The 24,175-nt window shown below is 39.9% G+C and overlaps 1 protein-coding gene across 1 annotated transcript in view; it reads right to left on the bottom strand.

The window, feature by feature from the left end:
* The window catches only part of LOC133570256 (tetraspanin-5), a 28,501-nt gene extending 4,756 nt beyond the window's left edge, over positions 1–23,745 (bottom strand). Inside the window, exons 1-8 of the mRNA XM_061923076.2 lie at positions 23,485–23,745; positions 18,974–19,024; positions 12,969–13,115; positions 8,960–9,130; positions 8,752–8,877; positions 1,572–1,619; positions 1,094–1,210; positions 959–1,020 (exon numbers count right to left, since the gene is read on the bottom strand). Coding sequence (XP_061779060.1) covers positions 959–1,020; positions 1,094–1,210; positions 1,572–1,619; positions 8,752–8,877; positions 8,960–9,130; positions 12,969–13,115; positions 18,974–19,024; positions 23,485–23,568 — 806 coding nt within the window. The 5' untranslated portion in view covers positions 23,569–23,745. The remainder of the gene's footprint in view (positions 1–958; positions 1,021–1,093; positions 1,211–1,571; positions 1,620–8,751; positions 8,878–8,959; positions 9,131–12,968; positions 13,116–18,973; positions 19,025–23,484) is intronic.
* Between the last annotated feature and the right edge of the window lie 430 nt (positions 23,746–24,175).

Below are 24,175 nucleotides of genomic sequence, written 5' to 3' on the forward strand. Positions count from 1 at the left end.
GGCCGGATTATAATCATCTGTTGGCGTATAGTAAGCGATCATCCTGCTTGATGCAATACTGTTCTCTCTGTCTGTTTTCCCTTCCGTGTTTCATTGTCGTATCATCCTACTGCAGACCTCCGTTCCTGTGTTTTGACGTTGCTGTGTGTCTCGTCATTTTTCGTCGTCGTTCCCCTGCTTTTCGGACTGCTCCTTGGATCTCGACCTCCCGCTTGGACACGGATTCCCCTCTTCCCCTGGACTTCCTCATCTCTCGTTCAACACTTGGTAACGCACACCTCAGTTAAATACTACACATAGTCTTACACCATACACACTCTTGGATTTTGCCACACTCCATTTCCTTAGTTCGTATATTTAGTGTTGTTTATTATTATATATATTACTACATATAATAAATCATTGAACATTACTGCCATCTAGTGTCTGTTGCCGTCATCTCCCCTGTAAACCTTAACAGTAAATGACTCATCTAACTAGTTTAGGTGTTGTGTGCTCTACAAAATCAAACGATCTCTAATTAGCGAAGGGTCAGAAAACATTGGCATGAACAGCTGGAGCTACATGTACATAAATACACACACACACACACACACACACACACACACACACACACACACACACACACACACACACACACACACACACACACACACACACACACACACACACACACACACACACACACACACACACACACACACACACACACACACACATATTAAAATCAAGAATAAGATGACTAATTCAGTGTTAATATCTGTAGTGGAAAAGTTGGGCCCTCGGTCAAAAAGGTGAAGAAGCCCTGCTTTAAATGACATGTTTCAGTCTGTCTTGTCTGATGTGCTTTTGTTGTACAGCACTTTGTTTTTCACCTTGGTTGCTTTTAAAGGGCTTTATAAATCAAGTTGGCGTGGTATAAGTCCACGGTACACTTCAGACAAGAAGATCAACTCACCAACTCTCTCTGACTGCTTCAATGTCGCTCACCAGATTTTGTGCGAGGCAGATGCCAAAAATCTAAAGGAAACCGAGAAGAACAAACACACGTCAGACGACGGCCGACGGCGGCGCGACAGGAAGTGCGTCTCACTTGTAATAGTGCAATCCCGATAAAGATGCCCGCCACCACCGTCAGGTTGTCTTGCAGCCACTTCTCAAACTGTGGCACGCAGCCTTTAATGTAGATGAAAGTCCTCTGCTCAGAGTCCTGGAAAGACCAAAACATACATTCTCACAGTGCAGGGCTAATGTCACAAGGTTGTTGCAAACGGTGAGTGGAGTTTTCCTTCTTTAGGCTTTTCCTCACTATTATGCTAAGAGTGAGGGCCAAAGCTAATGACCGGGGTGGGGGGGAGGGGAGGGGCTTCAACTCCCACCGCATTGCTGCAGCATGAGTAATAAATAGCACGTCGTACTGACTGACCGCCATCCAGCTGCTGTGGGCTGAAAGGAGGATATTGTGCTGAGGAGGGTGGAGTACCTGATGACATCACTATACGTTTTGCAGGAGCTCACCAAGTGCAACCACCTTCTTTAAAGCAACTCATACTTGGATGAAAGTGACTCACCGATTTAGTTCTGATGTCGTACCCACACTGAGTGTTGATGACGTCCTCCTGAGAAGCCAAGACCATGAGTAGATGTTAGTGTGCACCTTGAGTGGTGAGTGTATGAAGAGCTCAAGTTACAAAACTAGGAGAATTTTAGTATCTGATGGTTGGAAAAACCAACAGGCAAATTGTTGAACAGTTTAAGAAAAACCTTTCTCAAGCAGCTATTGCAAGGAATTTAGGGATTTCACCATCTATGGTGCATAATATCATCAAAGGGTTCAGAGAATGTGGAGAAATCACTGCACGTAAGCAGCTAAGCCCGTGACCTTTGTTGCGTTTTGGACCAGTTGTTCCTCCCAGGGAATTCAAGTCACAAGTCGCTCCCAAGCTCTTTACGACACTTAAAGCTGAGTTGAAAAACCACCAGAGACAGAATGGGTATTTTGTAATATATTTGCAAAGCTTTGCATATACATTTAGACCAGTCCAGCATAGAACATTCAAATGCGTCGCCAAGATGGTCTGCCCCCCCCCGACCAAACCCTCTCCCCACTTAAGTCCCTGGCAGTCATGTCTCTCTAGCCAAAACAAATGCCCATTATCGCTCTTTCTAACATTCCAAAGCTTCAAGGTTAACACACACAGTTTACTTGCAGACAAACAGAAAGAGAACAAATGGAAAAACACGAGCTGTTTTCAAATATGACTATGAAATAAAAGAAGTAATACTTAAATTCGGATACCGGTATATGTAAATATCTGCCTCCGACACCTTCGATCCCTCAGGCTGTACTGCATCAACAAGCGACATGAGTGTGTAAAGGATATCACCACATGGGCTCAGGAACACTTCAGAAACCCACTGTCAGTAACTACAGTTGGTCGCTACATCTGTAAGTGCAAGTTAAAACTCTCCTATGCAAGGCGAAAAACGTTTATCAACAACACCCAGAAACGCCGTCGGCTTCACTGGGCCTGAGCTCATCTAAGATGGACTGATACAAAGTGGAAAAGTGTTCTGTGGTCTGACGAGTCCACATTTCAAATTGTTTTTGGAAAACTGTGGACGTCGTGTCCTCCGGACCAAAGAGGAAAAGAACCATCTGGATTGTTCTAGGCGCAAAGTGCAAAAGTCAGCATGTGTGATGGTATGGGGGTGTATTAGTGGCCAAGACATGGGTAACTTACACATCAGTGTAGGCACCATTAATGCTGAAAGGTACATACAGGTTTTGGAGCAACATATGTTGCCATCCAAGCAACGTTACCATGGACGCCCCTGCTTATTTCAGCAAGACAATGCCAAGCCACGTGTGTCATGTCTGTGTAATCATGTTTTGTTTTAAGTCATGTTTTGTTTAGTTATAGGACTCTTTAGTTTCTGTATTTTCACTCCCTTGTCTTGTTTCCATGATTACCCCATTAGTTTCACCTGTTCCACGTTTGGACTCATTGTGCACTCTTGATTGTCACCATAGCAACCCATTAGTTTTCACCTGTCACGTCACGCACCTGTTTCACGTCTTGAGTCACGCACCTGTTTTCGTTAATCATGTCTGTAGTATTTAAGTTCAGTGTTTTTCAGTTTGTCTTTCTGACGACCTCACCACATTTATGCTCTGTCCATGCCTGGCACTTCTTCCCATGTCCATTCTTCATGCAACTATTTTTGTCCAAGTCAAGTAAGTTTTTGTTCCATGTTTATAGTCTTTTTGTTTTTCATAGTTTGTTCTCCGCCACTGTGCGTGCTTTTCATTTGTACTTTTTTGCTATAGTCTTTTGGTTTCATAGTTTATTCTCCGCCACTGTGCGCGCTTTCATTTATTCCTTTTTTTGATAATAAATAAATAAATCATGTACCTTCATTACCGTCTCGCCGGTTGCATCCCGGAAAAGCACACACCCAAGACCCAGTCATGACAACGTGTTACATCAACGTGGCTTCATAGTAAAAGAGTGCGGGTACTAGACTGGCCTGCCTGTAGTCCAGACCTGTCTCCCATTGAAAATGTGAAGCCTAAAATAGCACAACGGAGACCCCCGGACTGTTGAACAACTTAAGCTGTACATCAAGCAAGAATGAGAAGCTTCAAAAATGTGTCTCCTCAGTTCCCAAACCTTTACTGAGTGTTGTTAAAAGGAAAGGCCATGTAACACAGTGGTGAACATGCCCTTTCCCAACTACTTTGGCACGTGTTGCAGCCATGAAATTCTAAGTTAATTATTATTTGCAAAAAAATAAAATAAAGTTTATGAGTTTGAACATCAAATATGTTGTCTTTGTAGCATATTCAACTGAATATGGCTTGAAAAGGATTTGCAAATCATTGTATTTCGTTTATATTTACATCTAACACAATTTCCCAACTCATATGGAAACGGGGTTTGTACAATATTTACCTTAGAGAGTGGATTTCAACAGTACCACCTTCCAGCTTCTCCATATTTTCATGGATAAATGACCGCTGTTTAGACATTTTAACATCCTTGGCTGGCATTAGACTCATTCTGCTTCAGTATGGTGGAGACTAGCAGTGCTGCTGCTTCGCCAGGTTAGTTAGCTACACCATATGTCATGTTTTTCATGATTCCACTCTTTAATTCAATGAATATCATCCACGCCTTCTTCTCAGCACTGTCCTTCACACTCACGTTTGTTTTCTCTCCCTTTGTTGGATCGCAGCGTTATGACTCTTTCTAGTTGCAAGCTAGTGTTGGCGAGTAGGACCAGATGTTTTGGGGAGGCTTCACTGGGACATTTGCTTTGCCAAGTGATGGAATGCTTGGAACTCAAATATTTGCATAGCAATTTGCAGAGAATCGGCTCTTTTCTCAAAACACTCTTTAAGGCAGCGTTTCTCAAAGTGTGGGGCGCGCCCCACTGGTGGGGAATAGAGACATGACAGGTGGGGCGCGAGGAACGGGAGGAAATTTCCATTAAAAAATTTTTTTTATTATTATATTCTTAGATTATTTTTTTTACTATGCTTTCATTTTCTATACACACTGTAAATCACTTTGTGATTCTGTCTGTGAAATCCGCTATATAAATAAATGGAAATTACCGGTACTTATTTTTACTGTAGGCTTTATATTTCTCGGTACGAGCGAAAGTTTGACAGACATAGCAACAGTAACTAATGGGGGCGGGGCTAAGCGGAACAAACTTTCGCGCGGATTGGTAGCAGGCTAATGTGTGGACCACAATTACACAAATATATACATTTGTGACTCGCACCTCAAAGGTCGTCGAGCCAGAGCCAGCGCCTGCAGAGAAACAAAAATGTGACGGGCACACACTGTGTCATTCACCGGGAAGCACTCGCGTCAAAGCAGCTCAGCCCCGAACTCAATGAGGTTTTAACAGATGTTGTGAGCGCGGTAAATTTGATCAAAACACGACCACTGAAAGTGCGACTGTTCTCTGCACTGTGTGAGGAAATGGGAGTTGATCATACAGCCGTGCTGTTTCACAGTGAAGCAAGGTGGCTCTCCCGGGGAAAAGTGCTGTCACTTGCCCTGTCTTGCCAAATGCATAGCTCCTCCTTTTTTTTTTTGCAAAGATTGCAAAGTGGCACTTTTATTGTATTTATTATTGAACTTGATGCAAGTTATTTGATTTATTATTGAACTTGATGCAAGTTATAACACTTTTTTTGATTTTATTATTGAACTTGATGCAAGTTATAACACTTTTGTTTTATTTATTATTGAACTTGATGCAAGTTATAACACTTTTTTTGATTTATTATTGAACTTGATGCAAGTTATTTGATTTATTATTGAACTTGATGCAAGTTATAACACTTTTATTTGATTTATTATTGAACTTGATGCAAGTTATAACACTTTTTTTGATTTATTATTGAACTTGATTCAAGTTATAACACTTTTTTTGATTTATTATTGAACTTGATTCAAGTTATAACACTTTTTTTGATTTATTATTGAACGTGATGCAAGTTATAACACTTTTTTTGATTTATTATTGAACTTGATGCAAGTTATAACACTTATTTGATTTATTATTGAACTTGATTCAAGTTATAACACTTTTTTTTATTTATTATTGAACGTGATGCAAGTTATAACACTTTTTTTGATTTATTATTGAACTTGATGCAAGTTATAACACTTTTGTTTTATTTATTATTGAACTTGATGGAAGTTATTTTATTTATTATTGAACTTGATGCAAGTTGTACCACAGCTGCACAGTTATTTTATTTATCATTGGACTTGATGTTATTTTATGTTATTGAGTTTGAATGTATACAACTTGATGTTCAATAAATTTGAAAATGTTAAAGCTTGGCATTAGCGCTCTGTTGGAGCGATGGGGGCAGGTGGGGCTTGAAAACTCCCCCTTGTCCAAAGTGGGGGATGACAAAAAAAGTTTGAGAACCACTGCTTTAAGGGGACATTTTGCCTATCATTCCCAATCCCTATGTAAGACAACAACACGTTTCTTTCTTTTTGTATGCATTCTAAGTCATAAAATACAGCAAGTACGAGCTAATGGTTGTAGACTATTCCCTACAACCATTAGCCCTCTAAAAACCACCAACAATACTTCATTTACATCTCATTAACTGGATATTAACCAAGTATTAGCAATATTGTTATAATAAGCACTAACGCAAACAATATATTTTTAGCGGCGCCGTGACCCCAGAGAGCAAACTATTGACACGCTGAGCCAATGAGCTGCTGTATCCCCTCTGAGTTGGTGAAAGTTAATTCTAGATGATAAATCATGCCCCTCACCTGGATAGTAGAAGGTTGTGGACATAGATTCACAACTCAAAAAGAGCCAACAATAATCAATTTACATTTTATGACTCAAATACTAATAAGTATTAGTGATATTATTCTAAGTGCTAACACAGATGAAGTATTTATAGCGGTGATGTGATCATTTCCCATGTTTACATCATGAAGTGGTCTGCTGCTTCCTCGCTTCCCTGCTCCCTGCAAGTTTATTGTAGATCATAAATCATACCTCTCACCTGGAGAGTAGATGGCTAAGGATATAATTCAACAAGTTGGGAAACTTTGACAGCCCTTTCGGACCTGGACCTGATGAGGACGACACAAAAAGCGCTTGCCCCCCCCAGGATTATGATACATTTTTAATCAAAATGGAAATAGATGAACATCCTAGCAGTCTGCATCATAATGACAGCAGACATTGTACAGTAAGTGATGTTTTATTATGTTTATTGGCTCTTACGTTTTTTAAATTAGTGCGTAAATATTAAATGTTACTACATGGCATATATACTTACATCATGTATATATGACATGTTATTATGAATGTTACTACATGACATATATACTTACATCATGTATATATTACATGTTATTATGAATGTTACTACATGACATATATACTTACATCATGTATATATTACATGTTATTATGAATGTTACTACATGACATATGTACTTACATCATGTATATATTACATGTTATTATGAATGTTACTACATGACATACATACTTACATCATGTATATATTACATGTTATTATGAATGTTACTACATGACATATATACTTACATCATGTATATATTACATGTTATTATGAATGTTACTACATGACATATATACTTACATCATGTATATATTACATGTTGTTATGAATGTTACTACATGACATATATACTTACATCATGTATATATTACATGTTATTATGAATGTTACTACATGACATATACTTGCATCATGTATATATTACATGTTATTATGAATGTTACTACATGACATATATACTTACATCATGTATATATTACATGTTATTATGAATGTTACTACATGACATATATACTTACATCATGTATATATTACATGTTATTATGAATGTTACTACATGACATATATACTTACATCATGTATATATTACATGTTATTATGAATGTTACTACATGACATATATACTTACATCATGTATATATTACATGTTATTATGAATGTTACTACATGACATATATACTTACATCATGTATATATTACATGTTGTTATGAATGTTACTACATGACATATATACTTACATCATGTATATATTACATGTTATTATGAATGTTACTACATGACATATACTTGCATCATGTATATATTACATGTTATTATGAATGTTACTACATGACATATATACTTACATCATGTATATATTACATGTTATTATGAATGTTACTACATGACATATATACTTACATCATGTATATATTACATGTTATTATGAATGTTACTACATGACATATATACTTACATCATGTATATATTACATGTTATTATGAATGTTACTACATGACATACATACTTACATCATGTATATATTACATGTTATTATGAATGTTACTACATGACATATATACTTACATCATGTATATATTACATGTTATTATGAATGTTACTACATGACATATATACTTACATCATGTATATATTACATGTTGTTATGAATGTTACTACATGACATATATACTTACATCATGTATATATTACATGTTATTATGAATGTTACTACATGACATATATACTTACATCATGTATATATGACATGTTATTATGAATGTTACTACATGACATATAAACCTAACGGAGGTGTTTGGATGCTTTTTTAAAGGGCTTTATAGGCAGAATTGAACGTTTTCCGTAGGCTCCATGGTAAGCAGACTTTTGATCCAATTTATTTAATATTTATATGCATTAACATATCAATCCGCCGTCGTGTCGTTCATAATGATTATGAACGATTCCAAAAAAAGTTCCCCTTTAAGGTTAAGTTAAGGTACCACTTTGTGTTTGTTTTATGTACAAGCTGTGTGTGCTAGGATAACACCTAAAATAGCAAGTCCTGCTTTGTTATATTTTGTGCTAAATGTCCTTTGTCAGCAAGCAGAACAAGTACTGTCACCATATTAGCAGGGGACAAAAATTCCTTCTTTCAGTCACACCGACCGTGCTGAGAGTGAAAGGACTAAACAGCCTGGATGTCCTGTTGAAAGTTCCCAGAACACAGATAACCAAACTATCTGCAACTGGGAGGAGCTTTACATTCTCCAGCAGAAAGCCCACAAGCCGTCTAAATATTTCTGCCGGCCAGGAAAGGCACGACTGTACAGTATGTCTGCAAGAATGTTTCAAAGGGAAAGGGGCAGGAAAGGTGTGGGAAATGAGCCAGACATACCGCTGGATCTTTGGTGCAGCAGGAAAAGGGCACGCCGCACCTCTCTCGACTCGGGTTAGAATCCGTGCAGTTGAAGTAGACGTTCAAATTCCAGTCGTCGGCTCCGAAAGCTCCGCAGCACTCCCACTGCAACGAGGTCAGCATAACTTGCAGACAAGATAAACAGCCGGTCGACTCCAATGAGAGTCAAAGCCGAGCTCAAGCTCACATATTCTTGGGTGAAGTCGATTAGGTTCTGCAGATCTATGTCGTCCCTGTAGGCCCGGATGTTGTTGTTGATGAAAAAGTTGAGCTGGTCCTTGATCCAGTCTTTGAAGACAAAGGCCAGGACTCCTGCTGTTAGTTCCAGGAAGAAGATGATACCCAGGAACACTGAGAACTGACCACACAAACAACATCTCTGAAACCCATTGTCTTCAACACCAGTCCAGTGGAACCCGTTTAAGTCGACATCTCGCGGACTGGCTGACCCAGGCAGACATAAGCGGTTGTTTACATAAACAAAAATACCTACTGCTTGCATATTTAGTTGCCAGAGACATAAGTACAATGGGCGAAAATAAAGGATTTCAGTAACGAAAGTTTGTTTTATACCGTATTTTCCGGATTATAAGCAGTTACTTTTTTTCCAACGCTTTAAACCCTGCATCTTATTAAAGCGGTGCTGCTAATTTATGGATTTTTCTTCGCTAAGAGCCATAATCTTTTGTATTCAACAAATGGTTTTCATATTACACCGACAGAAACGCTGAAAAGGTGTGTTATTGTTTGTGGAATGGTGCAGTCTTTTGGATGAGTTTGTTAACTGCAGGTTACAAATGGGTTCATCTGTGGAACAGTTTGGATGATTCCTTAAAATGTTCCAGTTCCAGTCACACATTTAAAAAACACTTTAAGACCAATGTCTTGGAAAAATATATCACTCTTGAATCAACACAGTGGTTAATACTATGATCAATGTTAATTACAAACTAAATGTGGGATGTAAATAATAATGGAAGTATAATTGTTTGTATATAGTATATAATTGGTACAAAGGTGTACAAGGATATTTCACATGCCTTTACTGTGTATATAATTGAACAGTGTTTATGTTGTGTACAAGGTGTATTTATAATATGTTGTGCAAAGGAAATTTTACAATTTTTGGAAGCTCATCTTGTATTTGACATTGTTTATAGGGTTAGGCGCAATAAGTGCTCAACATTTTCAATTTATGAATGTATTTGTTTATGTAAAACTGTTTGTTTATTCTGTTGATCACTGACCGAAGAAATAATAAACTAAACTAATAAACTACTTCCTGGTTTAATGCCTTGAACCGGCAGTATAACCGTTCATAGCATTTCACTCCAAGCAATGATAGGAAGTTTTACAATACAACTAAAACAATTCTTACTGACTAAACTGTCCCATGTATGATGTATGTAGGAATGTTTTCGTGCTTATTTGTAATGTAATCAAGCAAGCGTTATTTATATGCAAATATGCTAACACCTTTACAAATGTCTGTTAGAATTATTAACTTGCACTTCTTGTTTTGTTTCAATTTCCATTGTTTTAGTAGTCCGGTATCTATCGATGAATTGAGTAATGGGATAAAACACACGTAATAAGTCCAACAGTTGAAATAAATGATTTATTTGCTCGCCATAACCTTTATTCTTTTTTCCTAATAAATGCTAATGTTACAATTAGCATGCTAACGTTTTATGCTAGCATTTTGGCAAACGTTGTACTTGTTAACCGAATAGGCATGCACTCCATTGCTTAAATGCCATCTTAAAAGGGTGCTAGCTGTTCCACAATTAGCATGCAAACATTAGCATTTTAACATTTTATGCTAGCATATTAGCTAATTTCGTACTTTTTAACCTAATAATCATGGATCGTGTTACTTGGCGCCATCTTATAAATACGCTGGATGTTCCCGTTAGTATGCTAATGTTAACATGTTAAATGCTAACATTGACGTGCTAACATTGACTGTTAGCATGTCACATACTAGCTAATTTCCTACTTTTAACCTAGTAACCATGGATTTTGTTACTTGGTGCCATCTTAGAAGTTTGCTATCTATTCCCCCGTCAGCATGCTAACTTTTTATGCTCGCATTTTAGCTCTTTTTCTATATTTAAAGCTAAAATTAATATACCGTCCTGGAAGTATGCAAACTTTTCTAATTATACCAAAATGTTGTACTTCAAGATTCATACTACATTTCAGTACAGCTTCTGCTCTTCACCTTTTAAATCATTTTTTCACTTTTAAAACTATTCCAACCTTCAAACCATTTCTACATTCCACTAGCATTTTAGTTCATTCTTACAATCAAAGTATACAGTGGGGCAAAAAAGTATTTAGTCAGCAACCGATTGTGCAAGTTCTCCCACTTAAAATGATGACAGAGGTCTGTAATTTTCATCATAGGTACACTTCAACTGTGAGAGACAGAATGTGAAAAAAAATGCAGGAATTCACATTGTAGGAATTTTAAAGAATTTATTTGTAAATTATGGTGGGAAATAAGTATTTGGTCACTTCAAACAAGGAAGATCTCTGGCTCTCACAGACCTGTAACTTCTTCTTTAAGAAGCTCTTCTGTCCTCCACTTGTTACCTGTATTAATGGCACCTGTTTGAACTCGTTATCTGTATAAAAGACACCTGTCCACAGCCTCAAACAGTCAGACTCCAAACTCCACTATGGCCAAGACCAAAAAGCTGTCGAAGGACACCAGGAAAAGAATTGTAGACCTGCACCAGACTGAAGTTTGCCAGAGAGCACATGGATGATACAGCAGAGGATTGGGAGAATGTCATGTGGTCAGATGAAACCAGAATAGAACTTTTTGGTATAAACTCAACTCGTCGTGTTTGGAGGAAGAAGAATACTGAGTTGCATCCCAAGAACACCACACCTACTGTGAAGCTTGGGGGTGGAAACATCATGCTTTGGGGTTGTTTTTCTGCTAAGGGGACAGGCCGACTGATCCGTGTTAAGGAAAGAATGAATGGGGCCATGTATCGTGAGATTTTGAGACAAAACCTCCTTCCATCAGTGAGAGCTTTGAAGATGAAACGTGGCTGGGTCTTCCAGCATGACAATGATCCCAAACACACCACCCGGGCAACAAAGGGGTGGCTCCGTAAGAAGCATTTGAAAGTCCTGGAGTGGCCTAGCCAGTCTCCAGACCTCAACCCCATAAAAAATCTGTGGAGGGAGTTGAAAGTCCGTGTTGCTCGGCGACAGCCCCAAAACATCACTGCTCTCGAGAAGATCTGCATGGAGGAATGGGCCAAAATACCAGCTACTGTGTGTGCAAACCTGGTAAAGACCTATAGTAATCGTTTGACCTCTGTTATTGCCAACAAAGGTTATATTACAAAGTATTGAGTTGAATTTTTGTTATTGACCAAATACTTATTTTCCACCATAATTTACAAATAAATTATTTAAAAATCCTACAATGTGAATTCCTGGATTTTTTTTCACATTCTGTCTCTCACAGTTGAAGTGTACCTATGATGACAATTACAGACCTCTGTCATCATTTAAAGTGGGAGAACTTGCACAATTGGTGGCTGACTAAATACTTTTTTGCCCCACTGTATCTCCATTGAAATCATTTCTACATTCTTTGTACATTCCAACAGCATTTTAGTTCAGCTGCAGCATTGGAGCATGCACATGCAATATTCGAAATAAATTGCTTTTTCTACTTATTTTTCATTACTTATTTAGTTAGAACTTACCGGTACTAATTTTAGCACTGCATAATTGTATGTACGTTTATTTTTCATCTGTTGATTTTTTTTATGAGTCCCTTCTATTGTGTTTATTTGATACTAATGAGCCTGACATAAGCCTTGATCATAATCTTTGTGACTAACACATGCTTTCATATCATTGGACAATTAGATACAATTATTGAATACGATTAAAATCAAAGTAAAATGAATCATTTAAAAAGGTTTAGAACTGATTTAGACCACAAATAAGTGTTTTAAAATGTAGCAAAAAATCATAATAAGAGCCCGTAAAGCTGAATTTAAAAGCTGATGGCAAATTAGAGCCACTTAAAAAGGTGTACGACTAAATGTTAAAAAAGTCAAAGACTAGTCAACTATCAAAATATTTGTTGATTGCAGCTTTGGTTACGCTCATTAAACTGGGGTGGACTTGAACGGGCTCAGCTGTATGATGTAGTGACATACAAATTTGAGCAGAAAGGAGTTCTCCCGCAGCGCTCCGATGCAACCGGCGAATCCCAGAACGAACATCACGCCGCCGACCATCAGGAAGAGCCAGACTGGATCGAAGCCCCCCAGGTCAGTTATGGATGAGATGTTGGACAGAACACCCTGGTGGGGTAATAAAAAGAGTTTTTTGTTAGTACCACCCCCAAAAAATGTACCAGAAAGGAACTAAATCACTGTAGCTGGTCATGTTGGATTAAATGGTTATTAAAAATGATGTCAAATATGTGGAATGGGATCATTTTGAGGCAATTGGTACAAAATAAAGTGCAGTACTTGGCTGTCACCAGCAAAGGGGGGTTGATCCCGTCTCGACTTGTTTACTGTCCAGAAATTGCTTTGATTGTTAAAATAAAAGATCATTATTTATTTTGAAAAAAAACATTTTCTGACGTCTAAAATGTTTGTACTAATTAGAGATCTACTGATGCGTTTTTTTTCATGATTATTAGTAGTCAAAGAGGCCAATAATCGATATTTGGGGCTAATATTTATTTGCAGTAAAAGTTTAGTGATTCCCAGAGCCCCAAAAAAGTCTGCGGGCTATAGAGCGTTTTCTATTGGGGCTCCAGTACTCTGGAATGTTCTAGCAGTAACAGTTAGAGATGCTACCTCAGTAGAAGCATTTAAGTCCCATCTTAAAACTCATTTGTATACTCTAGCCCAGGGGTCAGCAACCCAAAATGTTGAAAGAGCCATATTGGACCAAAAATACAAAAACAAATCTGTCTGGAGCCGCAAAAAATGAAAAGCCATATTGCATACAGATAGTGTGTCATGAGATATAATTTGAATTAATATGACTTAAAGGAAACTAAATGAGCTCAAATATAGCTACAAATGAGGCATAATGATGCAATATGTACATATAGCTAGCCTAAATAGCATGTTAGCATCGATTAGCTTGCAGTCATGCAGTGACCAAATATGTCTGATTAGCACTCCACACAAGTCAATAACATCAACAAAACTCACCTTTGTGGATTCATGCACAACGTTAAAAGTTTGGTGGACAAAATGAGACAGAAAAAGAAGTGGCATAAAACACGTCCTAGAAAGTCGCAGAAAGATATACATGTAAACAAACTATAAGGTGAGTTCAAGGACTGCCAAAATTAGTAGGACAAAACGGCGCTCGCCAAATACTCGAATCAGTGAAGCATGTTTAATATAAACAGTGTGCTTTGTAACAATTAGGGAGGTTTGTGTCATGTTGGTCCTCCTACAGAAACCATATTAAAACAAAATTTATTTTTTTTCCCCCTAAACTTTTTCCATTTTTCATACATTTTTGAAAAAGCTCCGGAGAGCGCTAAAGAACCACATGCGGCTCTAGAGCCGCGGGTTGCCGACCCCTGCTCTAGCCTTTAAATAGACCCCCCTTTTAGACCAGTTGATCTGCCGTTTCTTTTCTGCTCAGATTCGGTGACCACAGATGGATTACTGCTTTGCGCACTCTTGGCATTCTCTCCATGAGCTTCAAGAGGTGGTCACCTGAAATGGTTTTCACTTCACAGGTGTGTTTGAAGCTCATGGAGAGAATGCCAAGAGTGTGCAAAGCAGTAACCAGAGCAAAGGGTGGCTATTTTGAAGAAACTACAATATAAAACATGTTTTCACTTATTTCACCTTTTTTTTTGTTAAGTACATAACTCCACATGTGTTCATTCATAGTTTTGATGTGACAATCTATAATGTAAAGGCCTACTGAAAGCCACTACTACCGACCACGCAGTCTGATAGTTTATATATCAATGATGAAATCTTAACATTGCAACACATGCCAATACGGCCGGGTTAGTTTACTAAAGTCCAATTTTAAATTTCGCGCGACATATCCTGCTGAAACCGTCTCGGTATGATGACGTCAGCGCGTGACGTCGCGGATTGTAGAGGACATTTTGGGACAGCATGGTGGCCAGCTATTAAGTCGTCTGTTTTCATGGCAAAATTCCACAGTATTCTGGACATCTGTGTTGGTGAATCTTTTGCAATTTGTTCAATGAACAATGGAGACAGCAACGAAGAAAGCTGTAGGTGGGAAGCGGTGTATTGCGGCCGACTGCAGCAACACAAACACGGCCGGTGTTTCATTGTTTACATTCCCGAAAGATGACAGTCAAGCTTTACCATTGGCCTGTGGAGAACTGGGGCAACAGAGACTCTTACCAGGAGGACTTTGAGTTGGATACGCAGACGCGGTACCGTGAGTACGCTTCCAAACATTTGATCGCTTGCTCGTACGTGCGTGCCGCTATGTGCATGTCACGTACGTAACTTTGGGGAAATATATGTGCTGTATGAACTTTGGGGAGGCGAACGGTACTTTGGGCTGTGGGATTGAGTGTGTTGTGCAGGTGTTTGAGTTGTATTGGCGGGTTATATGGATGGTGTTTGTTATGCGGGATTAATTTGTGGCATATTAAATATAAGCCTGGTTGTGTTGTGGCTAATAGAGTATATATATGTCTTGTGTTTATTTACAGTTTTAGTCATTCCCAGCTGAATATCAGGTCCCAACCGCCTCTCACAGCATCTTCCCTATCTGAATGGCTCCCACTGCCCTCTAGTCCTTCACTCTCACTTTCCTCATCCACGAATCTTTCATCCTCGCTCAAATTAATGGGGAAATCGTCACTTTCTCGGTCCGAATGGCTCTCGCTGCTGGTGGCCATGATTGTAAACAATGTGCGGATGTGAGGAGCTCCACAACCTGTGACGTCACGCTACTCGTCTGCTACTTCCGCTACAGGCAAGGCTTTTTTAGCAGCGACCAAAAGTTGCCAACTTTATCGTCAATGTTCTCTACTAAATCCTTTCAGCAAAAATATGGCAATATCGCGAAATGATCAAGTATGACACATAGAATAGACCTGCTCTCGCCGTTTAAATAAGAAAATCGCATTTCAGTAGGCCTTTAAATAGTCATGGAAATAAAGAAAACACATTATAATGAGAAGGTGTGTCCTAATGTATGGCCTGTACTGTACATTGTATCCAAGATGTAGTTCTGTGTTGTAAAAAAACCCAAAAAAAAACGTACTTCAGAATAGGGCTGGGCGATACATGGAATATACTGGATATATCGCGGGTTTGTCTCTGTGCGATACAGAAAATGACTATATGGTGATATTGGAGTATACTTTCTCACGCAGTTGCTTTTAGCTGCGGGCATTACACTATACTCACTCTTTCTTGTCTCTCCTTCTCACAGAGACATAAAACAAGCGCACCTTCTTACATACGTCACATACTGTCGCGCGTGCAACGTCATACGCCCTCGCCCAGCAGAGCGGTAGCGGCATGGGTAACGTTAGCTGTGATGCTAATGGAGAGGTAATACGAGAAATAATTAATTCCCAAAAAAAACATCATCTGGCGGTGGTTTGGCGTCAAGCGGGAAGATGTTGAACAGACAACCGTAATATGTCAAGTATGCGGCAAAAGCATTGCTTCAAAAAGCTAATGGTGCTAATTCGTAGCATCATTTGAAAAGTCACCCGCTAGAGAATGAAGAGTGCTTGAAACTCCGCATGTCAACATCTCCGTTCGGTGCCACACCAACAAAATGCCCAAGCAACCATTTCCACATCAACACCGTATGAAACAAATAGTCAACAACAGAAGGAGATAACGTCCGCAGGAACTTACCACATAGTGAAGGACATACACTATTTGATTTCCTATTATGCAGCTCATTTTTATTTGACACTTATCGAAATATCTTGTGTGACATCATGCACAAAAGTGCACTTTATTTGTTTATTTGTCAAGGCTAAGGCTAAATATCCACATATATATGGTGTATGGTGACATGGACTAAACATATCCACATATATATGGTGTATGGTGACATGGACTAAACATATCCACATATACAGGTAAAAGCCAGTAAATTAGAATATTTTGAAAAACTTGTTTTCTTTCAGTAATTGCATTCAAAAGGTGTAACTTGTACATTATATTTATTCATTGCACACAGACTGATGCATTCAAATGTTTATTTCATTTAATTTTGATGATTTGAAGTGGCAACAAATGAAAATCCAAAATTCCGTGTGTCACAAAATTAGAATATTACTTAAGGCTAATACAAAAAAGGGATTTTTAGAAATGTTGGCCAACTGAAAAGTATGAAAATGAAAAATATGAGCATGTACAATACTCAATACTTGGTTGGAGCTCCTTTTGCCTCAATTACTGCGTTAATGCGGCGTGGCATGGAGTCCATGAGTTTCTGGCACTGCTCAGGTGTTATGAGAGCCCAGGTTGCTCTGATAGTGGCCTTCAACTCTTCTGCGTTTTTGGGTCTGGCATTCTGCATCTTCCTTTTCACAATACCCCACAGATTTTCTATGGGGCTAAGGTCAGGGGAGTTGGCGGGCCAATTTAGAACAGAAATACCATGGTCCGTAAACCAGGCACGGGTAGATTTTGCGCTGTGTGCAGGCGCCAAGTCCTGTTGGAACTTGAAATCTCCATCTCCATAGAGCAGGTCAGCAGCAGGAAGCATGAAGTGCTCTAAAACTTGCTGGTAGACGGCTGCGTTGACACTGGATCTCAGGAAACAGAGTGGACCGACACCAGCTGGACTGCTGCTGAGTGGTCCAAAGTCATGTTTTCTGACGAAAGCAAATTTTGCATTTCCTTTGGAAATCGAGGTCCCAGAGTCTGGAGGAAGACAGGAGAGGCACAGGATCCACGTTGCCTGAAGTCTAGTGTAAAGTTTCCACCATCAGTGATGGTTTGGGGTGCCATGTCATCTGCTGGTGTCGGTCCACTCTGTTTCCTGAGATCCAGGGTCAACGCAGCCGTCTACCAGCAAGTTTTAGAGCACTTCATGCTTCCTGCTGCTGACCTGCTCTATGGAGATGGAGATTTCAAGTTCCAACAGGACTTGGCGCCTGCACACAGCGCAAAATCTACCCGTGCCTGGTTTACGGACCATGGTATTTCTGTTCTAAATTGGCCCGCCAACTCCCCTGACCTTAGCCCCATAGAAAATCTGTGGGGTATTGTGAAAAGGAAGATGCAGAATGCCAGACCCAAAAACGCAGAAGAGTTGAAGGCCACTATCAGAGCAACCTGGGCTCTCATAACACCTGAGCAGTGCCAGAAACTCATGGACTCCATGCCACGCCGCATTAACGCAGTAATTGAGGCAAAAGGAGCTCCAACCAAGTATTGAGTATTGTACATGCTCATATTTTTCATTTTCATACTTTTCAGTTGGCCAACATTTCTAGAAATCCCTTTTTTGTATTAGCCTTAAGTAATATTCTAATTTTGTGACACACGGAATTTTGGATTTTCATTTGTTGCCACTTCAAATCATCAAAATTAAATGAAATAAACATTTGAATGCATCAGTCTGTGTGCAATGAATAAATATAATGTACAAGTTACACCTTTTGAATGCAATTACTGAAATAAATCAAGTTTTTCAAAATATTCTAATTTACTGGCTTTTACCTGTATATGGTGTATGGTGACATGGACTAAACATATCCACATATATATGGTGTATGGTGACACGGACTATAAATATCCACATATTAATAAAAGGCCATATCGCCCAGCCCTACTTCAGAATGCCAAATATCGGCGCAGATAACCAGTCCATCTCTGTTACAAATGATATACATATTAAACAACTCTTCTTTACATTTCATATCTGACCAAAAGCATTTTGTGAAAACATTTAGTAAAATGTCAAATTAGCGATTTTTTAGCGAACAACCCGTTGTCTGATACAGAAGTTTAGAAAACCGTAGTCAATCCATTGAGGATATATTACTCTGATTTAACTGTGGCCGTTGTACAGTCAATGATGTTCTAGAACTGTCAAATGTTTGGATTATTTCCCACTAAAGGTTTCCTCCTCCACACAAGTAAGAAGTGAAGAGAAAGACATTTGAGTGGGTGTAAACCAGCAAAGACTGGAACTGAACCTCTGTGCCCACCTTCTCGCTCCATGCCCACAACCCGATGGCGAGGAATGCCACTCCAAGGAACTAGATAGGAAGGAGAGCAAAAAAAAAAAAAACCATGTTATTCTTGTGACGCACGCTGAGAGCATCATCCATCACTGAATACTTTTCATATCAGTTTGTTGCATTTGCAGGAGACTCCTCCATTGGAAGGAATCCACCTGGCTAAAACACACTTAATAGCTCACAAACATGGTGGGGGAATTACATTCTGCTTAGAAATGCCACAAACCTTCCATGGTACAGAATATTTGATCACTTCCCTCTATTCTTCCTGGAGAAGAACATCTTACACTTGTGGACTTTCTAAAAACTGCACACAAAAGGGTAAAAACGTGGCAAAACGTGACCCTTACGATGTTGCCTGGGCTATTATTCTCCTGACAAATACACCACCGGGTGACAGTTACAAAGCCCCAAAGTTTGACCCCATAAGTAGGACTGACTTGAAATTTCTCACACAGCTAAATGTTCTCTACAAATCAAATGTTTAGCTGGATCACCATGAAATGTGGTACGCACATTTAGGGCACTTACCTTTAAGCACATGTTTGTCAAATTAAAAGTTTTTGCCCGACTTGTAATTTCTCAAACTACTCAATGTGTTCTTCAAATAAATAAATAAATAAATGGGTTGTACTTGTATAGCGCTTTTCTACCTTCAAGGTACTCAAAGTGCTTTGACACTACTTCCACATTTACCCATTCACACACACATTCACACACTGATGGAGGGAGCTGCCATGCAAGGCGCTAACCAGCACCCATCAGGAGCAAGGGTGAAGTGTCTTGCTCAGGACACAACGGACATGACGAGGTTGGTACTAGGTGGGGATTGAACCAGGGACCCTTGGGTTGCGCACGGCCTCTCTCCCACTTCGCCACGCCGCCCCATTCGCCGCCCGTTCTTCAAAACACCTACTTCATCTTTAGGGTGATGGTCACATCATTGGGTACAGACCTTTAGACAAACGACACGCATGTGTCTGTAACATTTTAGCAGATTTGGTTGAAAAACATGTTTTGGCCAACTTGAAATTTCTTCCACAGTTCAGTGTTCTGTACAAAACACCCGATGTAACTTTAGTGTGTTTAGCCAGACCATCACAGAATTTGGTACACATCTTAAAATTTTAACAAGATTGGTTGGAAAACATGTTTTGCCTTACTTGACATTTCTCCCACAGTTCACAATTTTCTACAAAACAGCCATCACTCCAAGTGACTTTGTTCCAGAAGTTTTGAGGATTGTCTCTGTGCTGTTTGGCGTAATGTAAGCGGGATATTTTGTGACATTTGCGCAGAAATGGCTTTCTTCTGGTGACTCGACCATGCAGCCCATTTTTCTTCAAGTGCCTCCTTATTGTGCATCTTCAAACAGTCACACCACAATTTTTCAGATAGTCCTGTATTCCAGCTGAAGTTATTTGTGGATTTTTCTTTGCATCTCGAACAATTTTCCTGGCTGTTGTGGCTGAAATCTTTGCTGGTCTACCCAAATCCCTCATTTTCCACTTCTTAATCAGCGTTTGAACACTGCTGATTGGCATTCTCAATTCCTTGGATATCTTTTTATACCCCTTTCCTGTTTTATGCAGTTCAATTACCTTTTCTCGCAGATCCTTTGACAATTATTTTGCCTTCCCCATGACTCAAGAGTCCAGAAACATGTGTGCAGCACTGGATGAAAGATGCAATGGTCTGTCAGACGCCCACAAACTCACTGACCTTTTATACACACACATTCATTACAAACAAACAGGTCACAGGTGAGGATTGGAACCTTGATTAGCCATTCAAACCTGTTTGTGTCAACTTTTGTGCATGTTATCAGATCAAAGTCACTGGGGTATGTCAACTTTTGATCAGGGTCATTTGGGTACTTTCTTTTGTCGTTTTGATTTAAAAAGAGTAAGTTTGCCAATAAATAGCTTCACACAACCATTAAGCATGAGTGGAAGAAAGGTTTTTGTGTTATCATTCATATTCTCTGAAGAATGGCCAAGAAATGATAACTTCTCCCAGGGTATGTCAACTTATGAGCACGACTGTATATAATTTATACCCACATACACCTTGGCCCCCCCAGGCACATTTTTTTTCTCTAAATGTGTGCCTTTTTACCGCATATAAACCTTGATTGTACCTTAAACACGCTAGTATGAGGGGACTAAAGAGGTGGGATGTAAACAAGAGTGGAAAAAGGAGAAAGAAAAGATGGAGGAGGCAAATGCAAGCTTTGTTGCAGTGATGAATAATCCTGTGGGAAACATCATAAACAACATCATCATCATCAGGTGTTAAAGGGAGAATGCTAAGTGACATCATAAAAACATCATCATCAGGTGGTTAGTTTAGTTTATTATTCTTCGGTCACTGGTCAACAAAATAAACAAACAGTTGTACATTCATAGATTGAAAATGTTGCAGAGTGAAAAGGTTTAGGCTGAAGTTGAGCACTTATTGTGCCTAACACTATAAACAATGTCAAGTACAAGATGAACTTCCCAAAATTATGAAATGTGTGTTCCAACTATCGTGGGAACACACTCCTCAGCCTTCCCGGTAAGGTCTATTCAGGTGTACTGGAGAGGAGGCTACGCCGGATAGTCGAACCTCGGATTCAGGAGGAACAGTGTGGTTTTGGTCCTGGTCGTGGAACTGTGGACCAGCTCTATACTCTCGGCAGGGTCCTTGAGGGTGCATGGGAGTTTGCCCAACCAGTCTACATGTGCTTTGTGGACTTGGAGAAGGCATTCGACCGTGTCCCTCGGGAAGTCCTGTGGGGAGTGCTCAGAGAGTATGGGGTAACGGACTGTCTTATTGTGGCAGTTCGCTCCCTGTATAATCAGTGTCAGAGCTTGGTCCGCATTGCCGGCAGTAAGTCGGACACGTTTCCAGTGAGGGTTGGACTCCGCCAAGGCTGCCCTTTGTCACCCATTCTGTTCTGAACTTTTATGGACACAATTTCTAGGCGCAGTCAAGGCGTTGAGGGGATCTGGTTTGGTGGCTGCAGGATTAGGTCACTGCTATTTGCAGATGATGTGGTCCTGATGGCTTCCTCCGGCCAGGATCTTCAGCTCTCACTGGATCGGTTCGCAGCCGAGTGTGAAGCGACTGGGATGGGAATCAGCACCTCCAAGTCCGAGTCCATGGTTCTCTCCCGGAAAAGGGTGGAGTGCCATCTCCGGGTTGGGGAGGAGATCTTGCCCCAAGTGGAGGAGTTCAAGTACCTCGGAGTCTTGTTCACGAGTGGGGGAAGAGTGGATCGTGAGATCGACAGGCGGATCGGTGCGGCGTCTTCAGTAATGCGGACGCTGTATCGATCCGTTGTGGTGAAGAAGGAGCTGAGCCGGAAGGCAAAGCTCTCGATTTACCGGTCGATCTACGTTCCCATCCTCACCTATGGTCATGAGCTTTGGGTCATGACCGAAAGGACAAGATCACGGGTACAAGCGGCCGAAATGAGTTTCCTCCGCCGAGTGGCGGGGCTCTCCCTTAGAGATAGGGTGAGAAGCTCTGCCATTCGGGGGGAGCTCAAAGTAAAGCCGCTGCTCCTCCACATGGAGAGGAGCCAGATGAGGTGGTTCGGGCATCTGGTCAGGATGCCACCCGAACGCCTCCCTAGGAAGGTGTTTCGGGCACGTCCGACCGGTAGGAGGCCACGGGGAAGACCCAGGACACGTTGGGAAGACTATGTCTCCCGGCTGGCCTGGGAACGCCTCGGGGTCCCACAGGAAGAGCTGGACGAAGTGGCTGGGGAGAGGGAAGTCTGGGCTTCCCTGCTTAGGTTGCTGCCCCCGCGACCCGACCTCGGATAAGCGGAAGATGATGGATGGATGGATGGATATAAATAATAATGGAAGTATAATTGTTTGTATATAGTATATAAATTGGTACAAAGGTTTAACACGTGTACAAGGATATGTCACATGCCTTTAATGTGTATATAATTGAACTGTGTTTATGTTGTGTATAATGTGTATTTATAATATGTTGTACAAAGGACATTTCATAATTTTGGGAAGTTCATCTTGTACTTGACATTGTTTATAGGGTTAGACGCAATAAGTGCTCAACTTCAGCCTAAACCTTTTCACTCTGAAACATTTTCATTTTCAATCCATGAATGTACAACTGTTTGTTTATTTTGTTGACCATTGACCGAAGAATAATAAAACTAGAATGCTAAGTGACGTCATAAACAACAACAACAACATCATCATCATCATCAGGTGTTGAAAGGAGAATGCTAAGTGACTCACAAACACCATCATCATCTTCAGGTGTTAAAGGGAGAATGCTAAGTGACATCATAAACAACACCATCATCAGGTGTTGAAAGGAGAATGCTAAATGACGTCATAAACAACACCATCATCATCAGGTGTTGAAAGGAGAATGCTATGTGACGTCATAAACACCATCATCATCATCTTCAGGTGTTAAAGGGAGAATGCTAAGTGAAGACAAAGAGCACTTACCCAGAATATGATGTTGAAGCCGAAGATGAAATACTTGATGCAGCAGCTCACCTCCTGAGCCTTGAAATGTTTCCCCGACATCATGTTTGCGTCTCCTCAGATGTCCCAACACACAACAATCACATCGACGCTTGGACGAGCGACGGACGCTTCGTGGCGAAAACAACAACCTTCTTTCGACGTTCCACGGCTCATTCCAGCCAGCGTCCTTGTTTCAGCTCCACAAAGGAGCGATTCGGACGTCTTTGTCGTCGCCAGCTCTCACTCGCCGGTGTGAAATATCAAATATGTCTGAAGACTAGAGGAAGAAATATGTGTGAAGACTAGAGGTGTTGTTGGAAGACACGAAGCCGCAGAATTCAAGCAAAGATGAAAAATGACGAGTTTCTATTTGAGCACAATCTCGACGCGGCTGTTTGATTGACGTGGATGGAAACCAATGAGGCTGCGGATTGGTCACAGGAGGCGGGACTTCCTCAGCCGGGGACTTTTTTTTTGACATCATTATGATTTTAACTGATAAATAATTATCATTAAGAATGTATTGGTGTACAATTATATGTACTTAAATAATTAATTATTAATTGTCTATATCTTTATAAGATTCACTATAGCAGTTTTTATTTAAAAAATAAAAAAAAGTGAGATGAGAGGTCTTCGTTGGCAGGTGCAACAGTTCGATAAAAAAAAA

This window comes from Nerophis lumbriciformis, linkage group LG27 (genome assembly GCF_033978685.3).
Source record: "Nerophis lumbriciformis linkage group LG27, RoL_Nlum_v2.1, whole genome shotgun sequence".
Lineage (NCBI taxonomy): Eukaryota > Metazoa > Chordata > Actinopteri > Syngnathiformes > Syngnathidae > Nerophis > Nerophis lumbriciformis.